Source organism: Arabidopsis thaliana, chromosome 2 (assembly GCF_000001735.4).
Source record: "Arabidopsis thaliana chromosome 2, partial sequence".
NCBI classification, from domain to species: domain Eukaryota; kingdom Viridiplantae; phylum Streptophyta; class Magnoliopsida; order Brassicales; family Brassicaceae; genus Arabidopsis; species Arabidopsis thaliana.
Genome location: NC_003071.7, coordinates 15,826,214 through 15,849,208, shown reverse-complemented (window position 1 = coordinate 15,849,208; position 22,995 = coordinate 15,826,214). Strand labels below are relative to the sequence as shown.

At 36.3% G+C, this 22,995-nt stretch overlaps 10 protein-coding genes across 17 annotated transcripts; 5 read left to right on the top strand and 5 right to left on the bottom strand.

The window, feature by feature from the left end:
- Positions 1 to 549: 549 nt before the first annotated feature.
- On the bottom strand, positions 550 to 1,759 carry AT2G37820 (Cysteine/Histidine-rich C1 domain family protein). Its single transcript, NM_129338.4, has one exon. The coding sequence runs from the start codon at positions 1,666 to 1,668 to the stop codon at positions 796 to 798; it is 873 nt and encodes a 290-aa protein (NP_181318.1). The 5' UTR covers positions 1,669 to 1,759; the 3' UTR covers positions 550 to 795.
- A 1,398-nt stretch (positions 1,760 to 3,157) lies between these two features.
- Positions 3,158 to 3,859, top strand: AT2G37810 (Cysteine/Histidine-rich C1 domain family protein; the record flags this gene model as incomplete). Its single annotated transcript, NM_129337.1, has 1 exon — positions 3,158 to 3,859. The coding sequence occupies one exon, from the start codon at positions 3,158 to 3,160 to the stop codon at positions 3,857 to 3,859; it is 702 nt and encodes a 233-aa protein (NP_181317.1).
- Positions 3,860 to 5,475: 1,616 nt separating this feature from the next.
- Positions 5,476 to 6,329, top strand: AT2G37805 (cysteine/histidine-rich C1 domain protein). Its single transcript, NM_001336675.1, has one exon. The coding sequence runs from the start codon at positions 5,505 to 5,507 to the stop codon at positions 6,261 to 6,263; it is 759 nt and encodes a 252-aa protein (NP_001323797.1). The 5' UTR covers positions 5,476 to 5,504; the 3' UTR covers positions 6,264 to 6,329.
- Positions 6,330 to 7,358: 1,029 nt separating this feature from the next.
- AT2G37800 (cysteine/histidine-rich C1 domain protein) lies at positions 7,359 to 8,170 on the top strand (the record flags this gene model as incomplete). The annotated part of the gene is made up of 1 exon (NM_129336.2): positions 7,359 to 8,170. Exon 1 carries the CDS (start codon positions 7,382 to 7,384, stop codon positions 8,168 to 8,170), a length of 789 nt encoding a protein of 262 aa, NP_181316.2. The 5' UTR covers positions 7,359 to 7,381.
- Positions 8,171 to 8,263: 93 nt separating this feature from the next.
- Positions 8,264 to 10,517, bottom strand: AKR4C10 (NAD(P)-linked oxidoreductase superfamily protein). The gene is made up of 7 exons (NM_129335.5): positions 10,252 to 10,517; positions 10,120 to 10,170; positions 9,695 to 9,771; positions 9,508 to 9,595; positions 8,983 to 9,258; positions 8,649 to 8,897; positions 8,264 to 8,540 (listed from the first exon to the last, which is right to left on the bottom strand). Exons 1-7 carry the CDS (start codon positions 10,369 to 10,371, stop codon positions 8,457 to 8,459), a joined length of 945 nt encoding a protein of 314 aa, NP_181315.2. The 5' UTR covers positions 10,372 to 10,517; the 3' UTR covers positions 8,264 to 8,456.
- Positions 10,518 to 10,906: 389 nt separating this feature from the next.
- AT2G37780 (Cysteine/Histidine-rich C1 domain family protein) lies at positions 10,907 to 11,767 on the top strand (the record flags this gene model as incomplete). Its single annotated transcript, NM_129334.1, has 1 exon — positions 10,907 to 11,767. The coding sequence occupies one exon, from the start codon at positions 10,907 to 10,909 to the stop codon at positions 11,765 to 11,767; it is 861 nt and encodes a 286-aa protein (NP_181314.1).
- Positions 11,768 to 12,207: 440 nt separating this feature from the next.
- On the bottom strand, positions 12,208 to 14,443 carry ChlAKR (NAD(P)-linked oxidoreductase superfamily protein). 2 transcript variants are annotated; one of them, NM_001036428.3, is made up of 7 exons: positions 14,202 to 14,443; positions 14,012 to 14,062; positions 13,715 to 13,791; positions 13,540 to 13,627; positions 13,059 to 13,334; positions 12,737 to 12,985; positions 12,228 to 12,636 (listed from the first exon to the last, which is right to left on the bottom strand). In NM_001036428.3, the coding sequence occupies exons 1-7, from the start codon at positions 14,319 to 14,321 to the stop codon at positions 12,550 to 12,552; spliced, it is 948 nt and encodes a 315-aa protein (NP_001031505.1). In that variant the 5' UTR covers positions 14,322 to 14,443; the 3' UTR covers positions 12,228 to 12,549. The 2 variants fall into 2 exon arrangements, with proteins under 2 accessions (NP_181313.3, NP_001031505.1); NM_129333.3 differs by having other exon boundaries at positions 12,208 to 12,636; positions 12,737 to 13,334; positions 14,202 to 14,326.
- An 844-nt stretch (positions 14,444 to 15,287) lies between these two features.
- AKR4C8 (NAD(P)-linked oxidoreductase superfamily protein) lies at positions 15,288 to 17,553 on the bottom strand. Of its 7 annotated transcripts, none has more exons than NM_201897.4 (8): positions 17,315 to 17,553; positions 17,107 to 17,238; positions 16,968 to 17,018; positions 16,592 to 16,668; positions 16,419 to 16,506; positions 16,067 to 16,342; positions 15,727 to 15,975; positions 15,288 to 15,553 (listed from the first exon to the last, which is right to left on the bottom strand). In NM_201897.4, the coding sequence occupies exons 2-8, from the start codon at positions 17,212 to 17,214 to the stop codon at positions 15,467 to 15,469; spliced, it is 936 nt and encodes a 311-aa protein (NP_973626.2). In that variant the 5' UTR covers positions 17,215 to 17,238; positions 17,315 to 17,553; the 3' UTR covers positions 15,288 to 15,466. The 7 variants fall into 7 exon arrangements, with proteins under 7 accessions (NP_973626.2, NP_001324984.1, NP_565871.1 ...); NM_201898.2 differs by having other exon boundaries at positions 15,343 to 15,550; positions 15,723 to 15,975; positions 17,315 to 17,355; NM_001336673.1 differs by having other exon boundaries at positions 16,761 to 17,018; positions 17,107 to 17,553.
- Positions 17,554 to 17,616: 63 nt separating this feature from the next.
- AT2G37750 (uncharacterized protein) lies at positions 17,617 to 18,339 on the bottom strand. Its single transcript, NM_129331.3, has one exon. It carries the CDS (start codon positions 18,190 to 18,192, stop codon positions 17,944 to 17,946), a length of 249 nt encoding a protein of 82 aa, NP_565870.1. The 5' UTR covers positions 18,193 to 18,339; the 3' UTR covers positions 17,617 to 17,943.
- Positions 18,340 to 20,424: 2,085 nt separating this feature from the next.
- Positions 20,425 to 21,793, top strand: ZFP10 (zinc-finger protein 10). Its single transcript, NM_129330.3, has one exon. The coding sequence runs from the start codon at positions 20,589 to 20,591 to the stop codon at positions 21,501 to 21,503; it is 915 nt and encodes a 304-aa protein (NP_181310.1). The 5' UTR covers positions 20,425 to 20,588; the 3' UTR covers positions 21,504 to 21,793.
- Positions 21,794 to 22,995: the final 1,202 nt, after the last annotated feature.

Sequence of the window (22,995 nt, the reverse complement as noted above, 5' to 3'; positions counted from 1 at the left end):
TGTGAAAATTCTTAGTTTTCTGAAGCATTTTGAATTTTAGTAGTCTATATATTATTTGTTGATTATTTATGTATATAATTTGTAGTTCTTGTATGAAGTTGGTTTGGTATCCTATTTCACAATAACGCTATATATGTGACAATTATTATCATCCATCTGAATATACCATGGCAATAACATAATACCAATGATGTAGTTTGGATGAATGTTTTAGAGCCATACTAGAACATCCATGCAAATTATTGGTTACTTTGACCGAAAAGAAATTCACATAATTTATGCCTACGTAACATCTTACTTAACGATGAGACTAAGTCACAAATTGAACAACAAGAATAAATCCAAATATGTAAAGAAGTACTGTTAGAAAACTTAGAATTCTTGTACTCTGGTTATTATCCGGTCCTATCCATAAAAATGACTGCACAAGACATGAGTCACAGAACTCCGTCAAGTATTTCCTATTAGGAGATGCGTAATTATTTTGATTATTTTGGAATTTGCATTTGCTAATAGTTCCATCCACGATGGTTTTATGTTCCAGGAAAAAAAAAAATAGTTGAAAGAATTTGTTTCTTACATTTTCGTCAAAAAAATATTGATCAGATCTGATATCTCTGTATACCACTGATATGTCATCACACAATTTTTAGAAAACCAAATTTACCACTAATATTGATTATTACCAAACTCACCATTGTAATTAGTGTTTTTTTTCGGGTATGGATTCACCAAATAACTCTTGCAAGTTGTAACTATACTTTAGCGCCGAAATTAGAAGAAAGAAAACAAAAGTCACGACATGAGATTTGTAATGGGAAACCCAAATATTGCACTAGAGACAACTCCCATTGTTAGCTTCGATGCAATCGTAAACATTCTCCAGCCCTTACTCGGAGTCGAGTTTTGACTCGCCCCAGCCATTGGTACCTGACCCGGATTCATATTATACCCGTTCATGTAATTGAAATTATTGTAATTATAGGGATGATAATTAAAATAAGGTTGTTGTTGACCCATCGGCCCATACGCATACGGGTAACCAAAATGTGGTTGTTGCCACTGCGTGGGCGGTGACGGTTGTCCACCTTGTTGCTTGAGTCCTCTGCTCTTAGTACCAGACGCATCGGTCTGGTCAGAAGGTGACGTGTTACACACGGCTAGGATACACTCCATATGGATATCGAATCTACATAACTCACACCTATACCTCCAAGATTGGCACGGGCCGTGACAAACCATACACGTGCTAGCTCCCGAGGGGCGAAACTCTAAGTGATGGGCAGGGTGAAGGACATGCCTCACGTGTTGAGGCAGCTGCGTGCAGAGAGGATGCACGTCAAACTCACATATCTTGCATCTGTAGAACAACCCTTCTACCGACTCGTCGCATATGTCACACGCGCGGTCGTTTTGGCGTGTGGACTGTTGTTTTCGAACGACGAGGCTGAGCTCATGCTGGGGATGAATGAAAGTTGGAAGGGTAAGGGGACATGTGGCACAATACTCATGGAGATCATAGTTGCATGGTTCGCATCGATATGTCTTGCCTGAGCCGTAGGTTTTGCAGCCGTCGCAGATGAAATCACCAATGCTGTTAAACTCTGTCAATGGATGAATATGCGTGAAATGCTGAACGGTGTGCCGTTTTAGTGTCCTTGGAGCCATCTTTACCGTTCTTGATTCAGAGAGAGAGACAGAGAGTTGTGTTTGGTGTTGGAAATATAATGACAAAAAGAAAGTATAGTGACATTTCTTCCGAATATCAGAATGAGAGTTGTATATATGATTACTCTTCTGATTTGTGACAGAGTGTCACACCGTTATTAGTTGACTTTCGACGAGTTGACTGACTTAAGAGGTGGGAAAGTCTCTATCCTTATTATATTTAATGTTCATTTTTAATCATTCAATATAGATATGTACTAATGTTTTAATATTTAAATTTATGTAGAATTGGTTTTACCGGTTTTTAATTGTTAGTTGAGTTACACTTGACCACTTTTTTATTTTTTATTTACATATTCTTATCTTATCTATATGGTTTATTCTAAATCTAAAAATACTAATAACAAACGAAAGTACATTTTGATCAAGGTTATAAAGACAACTATTATTCTTTTAACATTTGTTTCTATAACTAGTTTTAGACTGAAAATATATTATATTTACAAACATGTCAAGCATGATAATGCTTTGATTGAAGTTTGGCTAATTGGATATTACAACGACAACATGGTTGAATATAAAATGCTGTCTGGAATAATATACGATATCACGATTCTCCGTCATAATTGCTTGGAATAGTTCTAATCTTTTTTTAGGCGCCGCAAGTTCCCAAAGAAAAATAAAAAAACGAAGCAAATCCTATAGTTTATACAGTTCTTTTATTACTTTTTTGACTTCATACATTTTGTTTCAATGAATGATGATCATATGGATTCTCCTTACATTTCTACTCAAAATCAAAGTGGAACTTTTTACTATGGATTCTACTACATATCACTAGTTTACTTTCTTATAAAGGTTCACGTTATTACACTAAAATTCAACCGACATAAATGTAGTTTTACAAATTTCACAAAATAAAATAATAGTATAACGTTATACCATTTTTGTTGTAGGAAATTAGAAAGAAACGCATATTTTCTACGAAATTTTTACCATTTTTATTGTAGGAGAACGTTGCATTTCTTGTAGTTTAACTAATACTCTGCAAAAGTTATTTATTCCAGAAAAACCATGGAACTCAGTCCTTGAAGATCATTTCAAAAAAAGAGAGAGAAACAGTGGCTCAAAAAAGAGGCCACATTATATGTAGTTAGAACAGGCTTATAGGGTACGTCGTCAGTCAACTAGCCTGATGTCAGCGAAACTGCTATACCGCGTTGTATGAGTTTCTAACGACTGAGTTAAGTTATTATTCGTCGGAGCACAAGTGACCAATAATTTATGTTTTTGTAACCACAAGTGAACAAAGTTATTATGACTTGAAATTGTCAAACAAATTTATTAATTTTGTAACCACAACTGAACGTCCATTCTTACTTGTTTGCCAAATGAAGATTGGAATGGTCAAAACAACAGTTTCTTTTTATACCACCATTCATTCTCTCAAAGCCTAACCACTCTCAACGAAAAACAAACAAACAACGAGATGTCTTCGTCGAGTGTAGAACAACAAGTAGTCCAACATTTTTCCCATACCCATCCACTAACGAAGGTTGACGAATATGGCGAGTTCACATGCGGTGGCTGTAAAACCTACGGCTTTGGGAAGACCTATCGATGTGCCCCGTGCGACTATGTTCTTCATGACCATTGTGCCACCTGTCCCTTTACCCTCATAAGCTTTATGCATCCACAACATGAGCTCCGGCTATTTGTCAATGGATCAGAAAATATGTGCAACATCTGCCACAGATTGGTCGAGGGGGTTTATTACCACTGCGAGACTTGTGGTTTCGATGTCCATCCACTCTGCACACAACATCATCAGCACGTGAGCTACGTGCCTCATCCTGCTCATCTCTTAGAGCTGAGTCAGTGTGGAGCGAGCAACACGTGCATGGTTTGCCGAGGCGCAATCTTGTCCTGGCGGTACAAGTGCGGTCCATGCATGCTGGATGTTCACGTGGAATGCGTTAATTCGTCTGCACCAGCTGCTACAGAACCGCAAATGGATTTGAACACTTCTCAGGATCCTCAGCCTTATAATGATGAATGCGGAGGCATACACAATTATGAACATACAAATAAAGGTCAAGTGTCAGGTCCAAGTAAAAGAAGAAGAGTGTTTAGATTTTTCAAGGATGTTACAGTTGAAGTTGTCAGCAGTATCATCACAGAAATGCTTTGAATTCTTTATTGTTATGCTATTATGTTTTTTTTTTTTTGAATATCTGGAAGTTCAAATCTGAAAGCGTTATATCGAAGCAGGAGTTAATTCATCTCTTTTGAAGAAGAGATCCTCTCAACGGGCATCGAATCCAGCACTTACAGCTGGGAGATTTATGCTATTATGTTTCATTTCTCTATTGTATGTTTGCTTTTTTTTTTTTTATTCAATACAATAAATATACAAAAATTTTAAGAGGTGAGCAACCAACCTAACTGACACGAACCAAAACTAAATTCCCAAAACCAAATTCATCATCAATCAAAATAATAAAATTCATCAATCCAAAAAAAAAAAATCATCAATCCTCTGTTTAATCTAAAAAAACTTGGATAGCATGTCCTCAGGTATGGACCAACAATAAACATCCAAATGATGTTTCATCATGTCGTCATCTATAGCAAAAGGAACACGATTTAGTCGTTGCAACATGTCAATGTCGTTGTTGAACGCTGATAACTACAAAGTAAACATGATTTAGCCATTAGCAAAATGAACATAACAGAACAATTATGGTGTTGGAGGCTCTTCTCTCTAACTCTTACATATTTAATTTATTGTTTTCGAACCCGGCTTGTTCACCCCGGATTTCGTTGTTGCTGTGGCACATTCCATTATAAACTATGTATTATTTACCTAAGTTATATAAAACCAGGAAGTTTAGCAAAAAAAAAAAAAAAAAAACAGAACCACGATAATTGTTAATACAATATCACCATTTTTGATATGCATTGCAAGTCGGGAAACAAGACCTCGAACTCTATGGAATCAGTCAAGGTATTTGTTCTGTCCAATGAATTTGTTCCTAAAAGAGCAGCCAATGTATTAGCCGGTTCTCTTTAATTCTTAACATTTTCACTAGCTTTAAATTGGCTTATGACTTCAATGACATGTTTAATTTACTAATTATATCTTATATAAATTCATTGAGTAGCATAAAATATCAAGTTGTGTTACTAATTCTAAGAAGCAAAACCGTCGATATACTAGACCTAGTTATATATGATCCATTATTTGGCCATTTCCTTTTGTCTCGATCAACTTATTGATATATTGATAGTAGCTAATTGTTCCTTTTTCTTGCTGAGTTTGGACCTCCTGGCATCAACAATGACCCCCCCAACAGGCAGCAAATTTTATTCAAAACTGAGTGAAACTAATGGTGGGGGGAAATAATAATAATAATCGTAAGACTTCTTAATTACTCCGAAAAAAACCCTTGAACCCAATCTTTGATCATTAAAAAATAGATTAGTGGCTCAAAAATAAGTCACATTGACTAGTCAACTAGCATATGTCAACTAAACTGCTCTACCACATTCTAGTACTTTCTAGTTTCTGACGAATGAGTTAAAGTTATTATACGTAGAGCGCAAGTAAACAAAAGTTTATACTTTTGTAACCACAAGTGAACAAAAATTATTATTTATCTGAAATTGTCTAACCAAATTTTATATTTTGTAACGAAAACTAATCAAAACTTCTTGGTTGTTTCCCAAACAATCCTACAAAAATACTTGGGAATGGTCTATAAAATTCCTAAATCCTAACCTTTCTAAAGAAAAAAAAAAAAAAAAAAACGAGATATAAGTACCTCTAACACGAGATGTCTTTGTCGAGGCCAGAACAGCAAGTAGTCCAACATTTTACCCATATCCATTCATTAACGAAGGTCGACGGATATGGTGAGTTCACATGCGATGGCTGCAAAACCTACGGCTTTGGGAAGACCTACCGTTGCACCCGGTGTGACTACAATCTTCACGATCATTGTGCCACGTGCCCCTCTACCCTCGCCACCTTTATTCATCCACAGCACCAGCTCCGGCTAGTCTTTAAGGGACCAGAACAGACGCACCAAAACAGACGTATGTGCGACATCTGCGACGAATCAGCCGAGGGACTCTATTACCAGTGTAAGCCTTGTGGCTTCGACGTTCACCCACTCTGCACGCAGCTACCTCAGCACGTGAGACACGTGCCTCACCCGGCCCATCTCTTAGAGTTGAGTCTAGGGGGAGCGAGCAACTCGTGCATGGTTTGTTGCGGTGCGATCAAGTCTTGGCGGTACAAGTGCGGTCAATGCAGGGTAGATGTTCACATGGAATGCGTTGATTCATCTACCTCGGTAGCAGAAACGGGAATTCAGCAAAGGGGTTTTGGACAGCAATTTGAGTTTCCTCAATATCACCAGCCTTATTACAATCACGGATACAATTACGGATATATAAATCAAGGTCAGGTTCAAGAGTCGGGTCCGAGTATTGGGAGAAGGATGTATAAGGTTTTGATGGCTCTGACGGTTGGGGTTGCTTGCAATATCATCGCTGGGCCGGCCGCCCAGGTCATTATGGGAGGCTTTTGAAATGGCACGTCTCCAACGTCACACCATTATATATGTATTTTTCTCTAAATAATGTTTATGTTTACTTTCTTTCCATGGTTCATACAATAATTAACAAAATGTATGTGTTACTATCTTCAATATACACAAATTACTATGATAACTGGCATCCAAACTTCGTAGTAATTAAATAAGCATCAGGGACATCAATATCTAATGTCTTTTCTGAATAAAATATTGAAAACGTACGTAGGAGTACCACTGGAGAGAGTTTATATGAGTAAATGTGCCTCTCCGTAAGAAACAAGTTGCATTACTAATAAATCTATGACAATTATCTGTCACATCCAATGACAAGTCGCATATCTCACCCGTCTCAGAGTTCTTCAAGATTCTCACAAGGACTCGTCTCATGAACAAATGACATGCCTCTCACCAACCTACCATTTAGCATTTAAACACACATCTTCCATTTTAGATAACCCGAGCCCATGAGCAAAACAAACAATTTCGACCTACCTGTGGGCATGGGTGCGACGGCCCGAAGTTTTTTTTTTCCTTCTGAATATGGACCAACTGAAAAAACCGAAATTCCTTTGATCCTCCTGTGTATATGAGTTCTCTTTGGAAGATCACTTTGACCCATTTGGAGACCTCAGCGTAGTGCAACTTGTGCAGGAGTTTTACTTAATTCCAAATTGAGTGCAACTAACGGTGAGAAAAAATAAAATAATCGTAAATTTCTTAATTACTCGGAAAACCTTGAACCTAATCTTTGATCATTAAAAAATAGAACAGTGGCTTAAAAAAGAAGTCAACTAGCCTATGTCAACTAAACTGCTCTACCACATTGTAGTAGTTTCTGACGACTGAGTTAAAGTTATTATTCGTAGGAGCGCAAGTGAACAAATGTTTATATTTTTGTAACCACAAGTGAACAAAAGTTTATATTTTTGTAACCACAAGTGAACAAAAGTTATTATTGATCTGAAATGGTCTAACGACAATTTCTATTTTGTAACCACTAGACACTAGTAATCAAAATGTTCTTACTTATCTTCCAAACAATGCTCGGGAATGGTCTATAAAGTTCTCTAAATCCTAACCTTTCTCAAGAAAACAACAAAAAAACAACCAAGATGTCTTCATCGAGGCCAGAACAGCTAGTAGTCCAACATTTTACCCATATCCATCCATTAACGAAGGTTGACGGATATGGTGAGTTCACATGCGATGGCTGCAAAACCTACGGCTTTGGGAAGACCTACCGTTGCACCCGGTGTGACTACAATCTTCACGATCATTGTGCCACGTGCCCCTCTACCCTCGCCACCTTTATGCATCCGCAGCACGAGCTCCGGCTAGTCTTTAGAGGACCAGAGCATACGCACCAGAACAAACGTATGTGCGACATATGCGATGAATCAGCCGAGGGGCTCTATTACCAATGTGAGCCTTGTGGCTTTGATGTTCACCCACTGTGCACGCAGCTTCCTCAGCACGTAAGACACGTCCCTCACCCGGCCCATCTCTTAGAGCTGAGTCAGTGGGGAGCTAGCAGCATCTGCATGGTTTGCCGCGGTGCAATCCGATCTTGGCGGTACAAATGCGGTCCATGCGGGTTAGATGTTCACATGGAATGCATTAGTTCATCTGCGTCGGTAGCAGCAACGAAGATACAGCAAAGGTGTTTTGGGTCACCACAACCGCAATTTTACCATTCTGAGTATTACTACCACCATGCTTATTACAATCACGGATATACAAATCAAGGTCAGGTTCACGGATATGCAAATCAAGGTCAGGTTCAAGAACCGGGTCGGAGTAAAGGAAGAAAAATGTTTAGTATTTTGATGGATTTAACTGTTGGGGTCGTTTGCAACATCATTGCTGGGCCAGCTGTCGAAGTCCTTAACGGGTGCTTTTGATGGCTCTAACGGTTGGGATCTAACGCCACGCCGTTATCTTTGCTTTCTTTCTCGTTAGATGATGCAATATTTGTTTTGTTAAAAATGTACTGGTTACCATCTTTAATTATACGAAACTTACCATACTAACTTCGTAATAATGGATCATCAATTCAGTATAATTAGAACATTAATGTCTTTTCACGTGGAACTGCTGGAGGGAGTTTATAAGTAAAATGTTGTACCTTTGTAATGAAACAACGTGCATTACTAATGACAAATCTATGACAATCAAATCAGCTGAGTCTCATATCTCACCGTCCCAGAGTTCTTCAAGACTCTTATATGGACTCGTCTCATGAACAAATGACATGCCTCGCACCAACCTACCCTGCAACATTGAAACACACGTCTTCAATATTCGATAACCCAAGTGTGTGAGCAAAACAAAGAACGCTCTTTGACCTATATGGACTACAATGTGCGGAAAATCACTTGCCTGTCCAATCTCAGAAAACTTGGATAACATGTCTTCGGGTATGGACCAGTTGAAAACATCGAAATTCTGTTTGATCCTGTCTTCATGGGTGCTTTTTGGAAGAACACTTTGACCCATTTGGAGACCCCAGCGTAATGCAACCTGTGCAGGAGTCTTGCCGAGCTTCTCAGCAACACCACCAAGAATAGGGTTCTTCAAAACATCGCTCGTTAGCCACGTTGTTCCTGGAGAACCCAAAGGAGAGTACCCCTAAAAAAATATCAAGTCATGTTTAATTTCCGAGATCTTTTGTTAGTTTTTTCATAAAGGATATAGACATGTTTGCTCTACATACTGAGAGATGAACGCCTTTAGATTTGCAGAAATCCCTGAGCACGTTTTGTTGCCATGAAGGGTGACACTCCACCTGGTTAACAGCGGGAGGAACACGAGCCACCACCAAGAGATCTGCGAGTTTCTTTGAGGAGAAATTACTTACACCAATAGCACGGGCCTTGCCTGAATCAAAGAGTGATTCCATTGCTTTCCATGTGCTAGGAATATCAGTTGGCAAAATGTTCTCTGGTTTAAAGCCAGTAGATCCTTTCTTGAGGCTAACAGGCCAGTGAATCTTCAAAAGAATCAAAACAACTATTAGTCAATCGAAATGGTTCCACAAATCGGTATAAGAAATCAAGTAAAAGGAGTTTAGATGTTTGAACAATATATCACACTAGCCTTGAGACTTTTAAAAATTGCAGTGATAATATTGGTAGTTAAAACCACATCAATAAGTCTGAAGTACCAAAATGGATTGATATTATGCTGAAGAGAAAAGCACATAGACAAACAAAACAACGTTTTCAAATATATTACTTACGAGATACAGATCGACGTAGTCAAGCTGCAGATCCTGTAGAGTTCTATTAAGTGCCTCAGGCACTTCTTGAGGATCATGATAAGTACACCTTTCATATGAACAAGTAACCAGGTTAGAAGCTACATAGACTTGACAACTGATTAAAAAAAAACTATTAAAGCATTTAAACCATAGTGATGCAGAATACCATAGTTTGGATGTGATGAACATTTCCTCACGCTTAACAACTCCACCATCAAACAATTTCTTCAGGACTAACCCAATCTACACAAGGAAGAAGACATGAAGTTTTTTCCAGTCACTAAATAATTCACATTGTCAAGTAACCACAATAATATATAGAGAGAGGTTAGCCTCTAATTGCTTAATTCAAAACAACACAGAACATATCAATAGAACAACAGTCTTAAGCAATCACATTGTGATACAAAACACAACGCATAAGCAAGAACATAACTTTTTACTTTAAGTCCCAATAAAAATCAAGTAGCATGACAGAAGTATCAAAATTGAACTTAAGAACAACACTTTCCTTGAATCAATTCAGCTTAACGTACAAAAACTTATACAAAGACCAGAACCACAATCTCAAAAGATGAGTTTTTGGATTACCTCTTTTTCATTGCCATAGATTTGAGCACAATCAATGTGACGATAACCAATCTGCATTAAGTAGTAGAATAGAATCAATTTAGCTATACGTCACTAACAAGTTACAATAAATCGCAAATCAAAAGACGGAACCTTCACAGCAGCGTCGACAGCGTTTCCGACGAGACCAGGATCGGCCTGCCACGTTCCTAGACCGACGGATGGTATCTTCGCTCCGGTGTTGAGTTCAAAGAATCTAATTTCCTCTGCCATTGTCAAAGCAAAGAGATTTATCACCTGAAATCAACACTGAGACTGATCCTCTGATTAGCCGACACTGAGACTTCACTGAGGCTTAACGTGATGTTGTGGTATATACGAGTTTGGGTGATAATGGACTTTGGTTAAGCCCATATTTGGGCCTTAAATAGGCTTTCACAACATTTACGGTAACACATTCATAACAGAGGACTAGCTTAGTTTATAAAAAAGTTGCATTTATATTTCATTAAATATTTAATTTAACACTATATGGTAATACTAGTTGAAAACTTGAAGACACGTCCGAATTGAAAAACCAGTCATGAAGAACATATCAACTCTAAATTCATGTATAATATCAACAATTTGTAACAGAAAAATTATATCACAAGTGACATATTCTTCCCTATGATCATTCAACTCCAACAAAGTCAACTAAAATAATAACTATTTGTATCAATTTTATTGCATATTTTGGATACACTTCCTTTGATAAGAGAATACAGATCAAAAAACCTTTTGGCTTCCCCACAAACCAACCTCAAGGATGTCAATACCGCAAACGATTCAACATTTCACGCATAATCATCTCTTAACTCAAGTCAACGGTATTGGCACATACACTTGTGATGGTTGCAAATTGTACGGTGAAGGCAGGACCTACCGGTGCAGCGACTGCGACTATGATCTCCATGAATATTGCGCCACGTGTCCTTCGATTCTCTTAAACTCATGTCACGGTCCTGATCATGAGCTTAGCCTGTTCAACGGTCACATGACCGAACGCTCGTGCTATGTTTGCCGAGTTTCTATCCAAGGGATGTTCTACAAATGTAGGCAATGCAGTTTTGAAGCTCACCCGCTTTGCACATACGCTCCAATGCATGCCTCGTCTCCGGATTTATTGGTTACGAAGCAGAGAAGCCTGCATGGCCATGCGGGACAGCCATCGCCACCACACCAGTATGGTCAAGGAATCCCATATGGCTATCCACATATGGGTCAGCCTGAGCCATACCCTCCTCAAGGTGGTGGTTATCAACCTCAGAATCAGAATTATTATCCATACATGAATTCGGGTTCTCCAAAAACAGAGTCTATAGGTCACCCTGAGACATACCCTCCTCAAGGTGGTGGTCATCAACATCAACATCAACATCAGAATCATCAGCCTGGGCCATACACTCCTCAAGGTGATGGTCATCAACATCAACAACAAAATCATCATCCATACATGAACTCCGGTTCTCCAAAATCGGAGTCCAGTGCAGTTTCAACTACGACTAAAACGAAAAAGAAAAAGCCAGGTTTCTTTGGAGCCATGAAGGCTGCAGCAACTGCAACTGTTACGATAGCGGCCCAGGTGGCCGTTGCAGCAATGACCGATGGCGAGACAACGTATGAATAATAATTTCTTTGAGATGGTTTTTTTACTTGTTGATGGCTTATGGTGTTTTTTTTTTTTTTTTTTTGATGTTGTTTCATGTTACATGCATACATGATTTGTTATGTATGTGTCTCATTCTCATATATATAATCGCATAACTTCAAGTTAATTGCTTACTCATTGATGTAAATGTTGATTTAAACCCACCAAAAGTGTTTATAAATTGATATGCTTATCTGATCATCGTTCCATCTCAAACTCGGTTAGACAAAGAGATTAATTATGATCCTTTTTGAAAATACCTTCTTTTCCCCAATGTGAGATTTAGAATATGTTACAACTTACTGACAAATTCAGGAAATATATTCTTTCTTTTTTTTCAGGAAATATTTCACCAAAAGAAAAACTTAATGACACATTCAATTTCGGTTAAATCCTTATTATATTGATTTTATACATTATTTAGGATTTGAATACTCGTTCGGACTTTTTAGCTCTAATGCAATGTGAATATTGGTATGTTCACAGACATATGCAAACAACACATTTTCGATTTGAAATGACTATAATACATTGCAATTGTATAAATAGATCCTTTTTCTATAAAAAAAAACTTTGTAAATAAATAACATCCATAAGAAACTGACAAGCACAATACAGTTTCATGTTCTACTCAAAGTTGCATATAATGTAAAGAAGGTTTTTTCTGGTTGAATAAATTTAACATTCATTAAAAAAAAAAAGATACTGACTAGTTCATCAGAGAGAGAAACCTAGCTCCCATTATTTAGATCAGCTAAAAATCATATCTCGCCATCCCATAATTCTTCAATAGACTTGTAAGGGCTTAGTGTCTCATGAACAAGGAAGGAACCAGTGACTAACCTAGCCTGCATTTAATCCAAATAAATTACTATCAATACACGATCAAGACGAGGAAGAGCAGAGGCAGATCAACTAAGTTTATGCAATGAAATGTTAAGAACGTACCTGTTCAATCTCAGCAAACTTAGCGAACATGTAATCGGGTATTGACCAGTCGAAAACATTAAAGTTCTCTTTGATCCTTCCTTCATTTGTACTCTTGGGAAGCACACTGTGACCCATTTGGAGTCCCCAACGAAGGGCGACTTGCGCAGGACTCTTTCCGAGTTTTTCCGCAACCATATTCAGTATCGGGTTCTTCAAAACATCGCTCTTCAGCCATGTTGTCCCTGGAGAACCTAATGGCGAGTATGCCTGGAAAAAAAAAATCATTCAATGAATGTATAAAGTAGAAAGTAAATGGATTGGTGAGACGAGTAATGCTTACACTTAGGTGAACCCCTTTGGATTTGCAGAATTCTTGTAGCTTAGTTTGTCGCCAAGAAGGATGACATTCGACCTGATTAACAGCAGGAGGAACACGAGCTAACTCCAAGAGATCAGCTAGTTTCTTGGTAGAGAAATTGCTTACACCTATGGCTCGTGCCTTGCCCGAATCGTATAGTGCTTCCATCGCTTTCCATGTACTAGGAATATCTACAGGCAAAAGGTTCTCTGGCTTTATTCCAACAGAACCTTTCTTTATCCGTGCAGGCCAGTGTATCTTCAACAAGATCACAAAAAAAAACTGTTACACAATAATCTTTCCCCACAAGAAGTAGTTTTACAAGGAAGTGTTACTTGCTCTGCAATTTAAATACTCTGTTTTAAGCAACTTCGATGAAAAAATGATATATTGTAAACAAGGTTTTTTGGTTGAATAGATTTTACATTCATTCCAAAAAAAGTTACAAGGAAGTGATGTGTACCAGATAAAGATCGACGTATTCAAGCTGCAGATCCTTGAGAGTTCTGTTCAATGCCTCCGGGACATCTTGAGGGTCATGATCAGTACACCTACACAATTTGAGAATATATGTAAGAATAATTAAAGCTACAGTTTTTCACATAATATGCATTTGATTAGGTGGGAAAAAAAGATACCAGAGTTTGGAGGTGATGAACAAATCCTCGCGTTTCACTACTCTGTCTTCAAACAATTTTTTCAGAACTGCCCCAATCTGAGCATGGTAAGGAGTATTCACTTTTCAGTATCTTACAACAAAACAGAACAGAGGAAAGCCACAAGATAACAAATAAAGCAGATCAAAAGACACTTAAAGAGGAACAAGACAGTCAAGAATTGAAGGGCAAATGTAATATCAATTCAAGATCCACAAAACTCATACCAAAAAGATTGAACTTCAGATTAGCTAATTTAAACATCTGTTTTTGTTTTACCTCTTTTTCGTTGCCATAGATCTGAGCACAATCAATGTGACGATAGCCAATCTGCAATTAGGGTTAACATCAAACTAGTTAAAAAGCATTAAAAACCTAAGAAAAACAATTGAAACAGAGTATGGTATCATCAAACCAAAGAATCTACAAGAGATGGGAAGCAAATAAGTTCAACCTACGAAAGACGAACCTTAACAGCCGCGGCGACTGCATCACCGACGAGGCCAGGAGAAGCTTGCCATGTTCCAAGACCCACCGAAGGGAACTTAGCGCCGGTGTTGAGCTTGAAAAATGTGATCGCATTTGCCATTATCAGATGTGGTGGTGGTTGTTCAACGCACACTGCACTCGGCACTAGCTATTAAAGGGTGAGAAGAAGTGAGAGAGCGACAGAGGCGGGAGATTCGTGGCCAAATTGATTTCTTCTTTCTGTAATACTAGTACTTTCTTAGTTAGTATATTGTCACGTCAGATATTGATCATTACATGGACCAATGGACGGTGGACGTATCTGAGTTAAATTCGTTCATTTAGATTTCCTCTTTGCTAATCTCGAGTGTGACTGACACTTTTTTGTGTCCACAATTCACACGTATCACAGAAGACAGAACTCTCAAACAACCAAGACAATTCGTACATGATTTATAATTCATTTCATATTATGAAAAAAGTTTTATATATTTCATAAATAATGTAGCAATAGTAGAATATTATACATTGTGATTGGTTTTTCAAAAATCTTTGTGATAAGAAAAATTATGTGGTTTTACAACAACAACAAAATTGTAGATGAGTTTATATAACATCTCGAGTGTATATGAGTTCATTTAGATTATCTCGAGTGTGAACGTCCAAGTAACACGTTTTTGGGTGAACGCATATATATTGCGCCGAGCGAAATGCAGAATCGACGGTTGAGAGCTTGTAGTAATTCATTTTGAAGAGAAAAAATTGGAGAATAATTGGGAACACTTACTATAATGCTTCATTCCGGCCCTTCACAATGGATGTTTTAAATTGTTAATGTAAGTTTTTATTTATTTAAGGAAATGTTAATGTAAGTTTTCATGAGAAATAACTAATTTGATCAAGATCCTTGGATTCAGTAAGTAGGTTATAGAATCAAAAAGAAGAAGGCAATTCCCTAGTCTTGAAATAAGGTTTGAATTTTACTTTTTATCATACACGTATTTTTTTGCGGTATGTAGAAAATTCCCGACGCGAACTAAGGAAATAGTCTTAGGTTCTATCGACTATGTCATGTTGAAGTTGTAACTAGTTGAAAACATTTTATTGTTTGAAGAATGCAGAATAACAACATTTGCCAAACATCATGAAATCCCAAGCATGTGTTTAGTGTTTTCTCATAGAAAGATTAAATATAAAAAGATAACATATTTATTTCAATGTCCTTAATGGTTTATGGTTAAACAAGTAGAAAGGAGGGACATTATCTCAAATTTCACCGTCCCACAATTCCTCAATGGTCTTATAGAAGCCGTGTGTCTCATGCGCAAACTCAGTAGCTCGGCAAAACTTCTCCTGCAAGATTTATAGGGATTGGTAAAATCCATTATTTGACGATCTATAATCAACATGATGGGGTCGAGGAAAACAAGATGGTGAAGAGGAGGGAAGATCAATAATGACAAGAAACCAAACCGAAATTGTCGTTTGATTCATCGAGAAAAAAAAAGAAAGATGAAAGAACTTGCCTGGGGAATGTTAGAGAACTTGGTAAACAGATCTTCCGGTATGGACCAGTCAAAAACATCAAGATTCTCCTTGAGCCGAGCCCCGCTCGAGCTCTTTGGTAGAACACTATGACCAGTTTGGAGTCCCCAACGGAGAGCCACTTGGGCGGTGGTCTTTCCAAGTTTCTCAGCAACCTCGGTAACAATCGGGTTTTGAAGAACCTTTAGCCTGACTTCTCCCTTACTTTGGGAACCCAAAGGAGAGTAACCCTATCATCAATCCAAAACAGATGAAAAGGCATCTTCGTTAATTCATACTTGCAAAAACAGAGTAAATTTTGGAATTTGTAAGTATACTCACAGATAAGTGAACTCCTTTGGATTTGCATAACTCATGAAGACCTTGTTGCTGCCAAACTGGGTGACATTCAACTTGGTTAACAGCCGGGGTTACACGTGCCACGTTAAGAAGATCTGTAAGCTTCTTCGACGAGAAATTGCTTACACCGATTGCTCGAGCTTTTCCAGAGTCATAGAGAGCTTCCATTGCTTTCCATGTGCTAGTTATATCAGGTTTTGTGAGCATCTCAGGTGTTGGCATTAGTGATTCCTTCTTCAAGCTCGCAGGCCAATGTATCTTCAACAAAAGCAAAAACACATCAAAATGGAAAAAATTACACGTAAACAAGATTCATTTGCTATAAGTTATGTACCAGATATAAATCAACATAGTCAATCTGTAAGTCCTGTAACGTTTTTTCCAGTGCCTTAGGCACATCTTCAGGTAAATGATCATTGCTCCTACAGAACAAAACAAAAAACATGAACATGTGTGTGTGTGTGCAGTGCAGACCAGAGAGAATCTTGGTAGAAACAGAACACCAACCAGAGTTTGGAAGTGATAAATAACTCCTCACGCTTCACAAAACCATCACCTATCAGCTTCTTCAACACACCACCAATCTAATAAATGGAAATCAATCATAGTGTGAGAACAACGAAAATAGGAAGAAAGCAGAACACATTTAGTTCCCACAAACTAAACATTCATATACCTTTTTCATTAGAAGCATCATACCAAAAAAAAAACTCTTTCATTAGAAGCATAGAGGCTACACTTACTGTGAGATTCTTGTTCCACCATGACCCTCAAAAACTATAATAAATATACACTCTTGTAGAGAATACATTTGATGACCAGTCAAATGACATCTATGGTTAAAGAGAGATAAATTAAAATATATTGTAGATAGCAAATTTACCTCTTTCTCGTTTCCGTAAATCGAAGCACAGTCGATATGCCTGTAACCAATCTAAAATAATCGACAAGAAAAGTGTCAAAGTTAAATTTTATATCCAATGGCATAATAATAAGGTCGAAGTTTGATCCGAAGGTGATACCTTAATCGCCTGTTCGATCGCTGTCGCGACCATTGCGTAGGTTCCTAGACCGACGCAAGGTAACTTGGCACCAGTGTTCAGTTCAAAGAATCGAATCGGAGCTGCCATCTCTTAAAAGTTTTCTGGATAATTCTATTGAAAGAAGAAAACTGAGAGAAGGTGATGAATATGCAAAAAAAAAACTAGATGCAGAAGAAAAGAAACATACGTAACTCGGAGAAATAGCACTTTGTTTCTTCCGCATAAAATGCTAAAAATCGTATGGCCACTAAAGGCGTTTTCTTTATAGTCAATTGTGCGTATTCATTTTCTTTTGCAGTGTGCACATAACATAATTATGGCATTTATTTCTAAAAGTGATGTACTGTCAAAGTCTTAAACAAATAGAAATTGGTTTGTTCTTTTTTTTTTTTGTTAGTTGGTTTCATTATTAACATTAGTGAAAAATATCAATTTACTTAAAAGTTTGATATTATGTCATTTTTGCATATTAATACCAAAACTAGGAAATTGTAACGTAATTAACCTGTTTTACAACCTATATACCATGAAAACATTAACTAAACATTTCATACAATTGTTCTCGAATAAACTAAATATATTCATAGAAACTTTATACAATTAAAAGAAAACACACAATTGACAAATCAAAAGCCACGAGACCACCCTTTTGGGTTAAAGTCTACGCTTAGAGAAATCAATTTTCCAAACCGAATTATTACATCAGGTTTATTAAACCGGTCCAAGCCTAACTTACAAAAAAAAAACGCACAAAACAAAAGTCACGAACCCTTCCCTCACACGCAACTTCAGGTTCCTTCAAAAAGCGCGTGTGAATCACGTGACAACCTGACGAGAAACAGGTGACTGGACTCCCGCGTAAACAGCAAACGTAGTTGTGCTTGTCGACGACGACGCCCTATTGGAGGAATTAGATCCAGGACCCGATACATCTAAATCGGATCTTACAAACCGACCCGAATCACCGGGAAGACGAACGTAGTAAGAAGAAGAAAGTTGCTGCGACTCGTTACCGTAACGGATTTGCATGACGGCTTTGTATACTAACGGAATTAGACCCTCCATTTATCTTGTTTATTGTTATTTTTGCTGTAGCGACCAAAGAAGAGCAGGTTTGGTTTTTTATAGAGCGATCAAGATTGTCACGTGGCGTCTTATGATTTGTTGCTGCATCCATAAGTTTTCTCACGTCATTAGTTAGTGTATTTAAATATTAAATGAGTTTGAATGTTAAAAAGATAAGCAACCTTTGAATGTGAAATTTGGGTATAGGAAGAATCTGAAAGCTACATTCAAACTAATATAAAAACCACGGCCGGTCCAATGGATTTATCTTCAACATAAGTTGACATAACTATTAACACATATTTAATATTTGTTAAGTTATACAGAAATTTATCAAATTAAGTTTATCCACATCCAATTTTGATAATGGTATGCAGCTGGACTGCTTTGATAATGATAAAATTTTAATTTTTGTATATTTTTTCAAATGTTGTTAGTAAAGTATACTATAGTAGTTAATTAATTGCTTTTAAAAAACAAAATTGTGCTATAAAATCTTTGAATAATGGGAAGTGTATCATAATATATTTATAAAGGTGGGGGATGTGTTTGGATTATTATAGAAAATAACGTATGATGTCAAAAGATTTGTTATATATATGATGACGTTTGACTGTTTGAGGTGTAAAAAAATAAGAGAAGGTTACGAAATTGTGCCCACTAAACTATTTGGGTATAGTCAAAATATTAAAAAGATATATATTAGCTATTGAGGAATTAATTAATCCGTTGGTATTGAAGAAGCCAATTGAGTATGATTGACTATCGTCTTGATTTAATGGTTATCTTCATCTGCCTGTATGATGACTGTGATTATATCATATAGTTCTTTATCTGATTGAAACTTGACTTTAAGGTTAACAGTAACATTGAAAAACAAAAGACCTTTCTATATATTTTTGTAACACTAAAATATTTTCTCCTCAAATTTGATAGATAAAACTAGAACATCTGTTTGTCCAAAAAAAAAAAAAAAAAAAAACTAGAACATGTGTCATTATCACGATGTTACAAATGAAGATAAAATGTCTAAAACAATAAACATCATGTCAATAAATCCAAGTTTCTAGTATTCCTCACAATTTATTTGTAATGAGTTAATCACTTTATTGTAAAGGTATGAAGACAAAAAGTTCGACAAGAAAATATTGAACTTCTTGTTTGCTTGTTCATTGGGAATAAAATCATTTTGTTCTCAAGGCAATAATCTCCTTATAGAACTAGGTTTTTAGTGGACAACTAAACTCTATACTTTGTATTCATGTGGGCCTTGTATGGTTAAAGCCCAAAACCTCGCTTGGTCAGTGTTGTTCTCATCTTTACCGATACAACAGAAAAACAAAGTAGCATTTTTTTTTTACAAAAGTATAAATTCTTTTTTCTATTTTCTATTGAGTTCGATTATGAACTAGTTTGCAGTATTTTATCAGCATGAGTTTTACCATTTGTTGTAATTCATTAAATGTATTATATATTACACATTTACAACGAAAATAGACATAAATTAAGGTGTTGTTTTTTTGTTCTAAAAAGCTTTTTACTCTACAAAATAAATTTTGATGTAACATATATGGCGCTAAGCCTAGAGCTCACTGAATATGCCTTACCCAAAATTGTTTTTTTGGATCAGCCATTGTATATAGTCATCCATTTAAAAGTCATAAAACGTTTCAGTCCCTTGAATTCTCTTGTTTTGTTATAAAGTTAACAATATATCCATAATCACAAAAATCAGGGATGAAATAGCATCATAGAAAATATTTTGGTTAAATGAAACAATTTAGTTTAATAATAAACTATTATATTTCATTTAATAAAATATTTCTAATAAACTAAATTCTTGAAATGATATTTCATTTAGCAAATATATATATATATATATATATAATCCATTTTACCGTGAGGATATTTATAATTGGTTTCAAAAAAAAATTAAAACAGATATATGTACTACATTAATTACAATACTATAAATTACTGTATATTCAAGGAAAAATATTACGTTCATTTGCGGGTAGCCACTTGGAACAAGCAAACATAAAAGATTTAGATCAGTCCGCTAACTTTTACTAAAATCCAAAGTTCGTGTCATCTTTTTCTTCATAAAATCCCTACGGTCCAATTATTATTATTATTATTATTTCCCAATTAATTAATTAAATAAACTATAATTCCTTTGATCGTTAAAAAACCTCCACTCGTTTTGGTTTTAATTTCTTTTTATATAAAACATCTTGACCTCCATTATTTTCATTACACCATTCTTGATCTCTTCCGTAATCCACCACCTAATATTAATCATCTAGGGTTCCTCTAACCAACCAAGAAAAAAAGGAAGAAGAAAGGTTTATTCTAGGGTTTGTATCGTCAACTTCTGATCAATATTGTCATATACAATGGAGAAACCTGGTGGCTTCTGGATCCCCAAGAAAAGCAACAAAGAGTCATCTTGGGAAGAGCTGGCCTTTGCAGAAGACGATGCCGCCGGATCTTTGTGGCCGCCAAGATCTTATACGTGTAGCTTCTGCCGGAGAGAATTTAAATCGGCTCAAGCCCTCGGTGGCCATATGAACGTTCACCGAAGAGACAGAGCACGGCTTAAGCAAGCCGACGACCAATACTTATTCCCCAAATCTTCTTCGTCTCCAGAGTATCCATCTCATAAAGATAGCGATAATATTCATGAAACCTCTTGCTATACTTTGGTTTTTAACACCAAACCTAATTATTTTAAGACTCAACACTCTTGTGTTATTGATCTTTCTTCGTCTTCTTCTTTACCATATTTGACTCCTTCTAGGGTTTCTTCTGGTTTGCCTGGAAAGCAACATACTTCTTCTTCTCCTCCTTCTTTCGTTGTAGAACCTTCCAAGAACTCTAAATATATTCCCTCTTCTTCCCCATGGTCGTGCCCAAGTACTGTTGTGGAGCAAAAGAGTTGTGATCTATATGAAATTCCGGCTATGGAAGGAGAAAAGAAGAGAAAGACTGAGAGTGATGTGCCAAAAATCGGGCATAAAGCAAAACTTAGTCTTGGAAACACCACTGATCTCTCGGTGAGTATGAATCTGGTCATCCACCAAAGTTTTCCGATTACTGCTCACGGTAGCGATGAAGAGATTGGTAGGGTGGATATCCGTAAAAGAAGACGAAGACATGAGAGTCCGTCGCAGCAGTCGATTTTCATTTCAAGTTTATCTTGTAAGAGTGACATAATTACAAGAAACGAGGAAAGCAAACACAAAGGTGATCGCTTTGAGGATTTAGATCTTGAGCTTAGGCTAGGGACTGATCCACCAAAAGGAATTTGATTGATGGACCGATGAATCTCTACCAAAACAAAGGTAAAGGGAAGATATATATAAATAGTAACATTTCATATGGTGAGACAAAATAACACATTTCATATGGTATGTATGTGAATGTGTATGTGTGTACTTGGATTTATCGTTCCTTCGTTTTGTGTGTCTAAAATGTACTGATGATTGATTTTTGGGTTTTATTTCTATTGTTTTATTTTGGGGGATAAATTGTATGAAAAGTTCAGCTAAAAAAAAATGGAAAAATCTAAAGGAAGTATTGAGTAGTATATGTATGTACACTTGAGGCTTGAGAACAAAATTTCATATACAATTAGGTATATTGACACCCTAAGTCATTTTGTTATAATTAGTAGTACATGTTTAGACAATGTTTCCAGGAGTGAATCATACATATGCTACCACATACCATTCATTTCTCAGCTTCTAGTTTACGACGTTGAGATATCTATTCACAGAGAAAAAAATAAAGATTGGTTAATGGGGTCAGATGAGCCCATATTATGATTCATTTTCTGGGTAAAGTTTTCGATATATATGATTTAGCTTGGATATGCAAATGACTATATGAACTCTGTAGTATATTATTTAGTAATAGTAGTATTTGAAATGATAATGTACATGAAAATACGAAACCATGAAAACGAGCAAAATACTTTTGTATATATAAACAAGAGCAAAGTATTTTGTATAGCCCAGCTTCACTACCTAGGCGATCGTTTAAATGCGCTTTAAAATCTCAGCTTAATTCGAATCTTACCGGAAAAATGACTAACTAAGTTGTTATGGTTTCCATAATAAGAATACGGGGTCTTAATAACTCTTAAGTCCGAAACCTCTTGGTTAAAAATTAAAAAAAAAGTATTGACACGTCTATACTTCCTTGAGTGATTTGAAGCATGTTGTGTAACAACAATCCAAAATAAAATCACATGAAGATGGAATATTTTCTGTCACAATTTCCAAGAAAGAGATCGAATGATGAATAATTCTCCCATAGATCTTAGTTAGTAATTTATTAAAGGAATTTCGATAGCTATAATATAATTAATATTTACGTAAAGTAGAAAAACTCGGAAGCAACTAATTATTGTTCTTTTTCCTATCATAATTGCAGGAACTCTGGCAAATAAGTTCGTAACTAATTTTGTAAAACAATAAGGAAATAGTTTAATAATGACTAATTCCTCGTTGTTAAACGTCGTTATAAGCTCGTTTCCACATACATTCGCATCTCAGTACGTAACATGCCATTCTGTCAAAATCATAAAAATAAGCATAAGAAAGAGCACAAAAATCCAAATATGTCACAACACATATTCCCTTTCGCTTGTTTTGTCTCAATAGATAATTGAATAGAATAAAATTATATACTACTCCAACCATTTAGAGTCTCTACCCTAACTTTTTAGCCCCATGGGTTACCAACTCTTCTATCGCTTAGACTTAACTTAATCTATAAATTTTCATATCGTATCTGTAA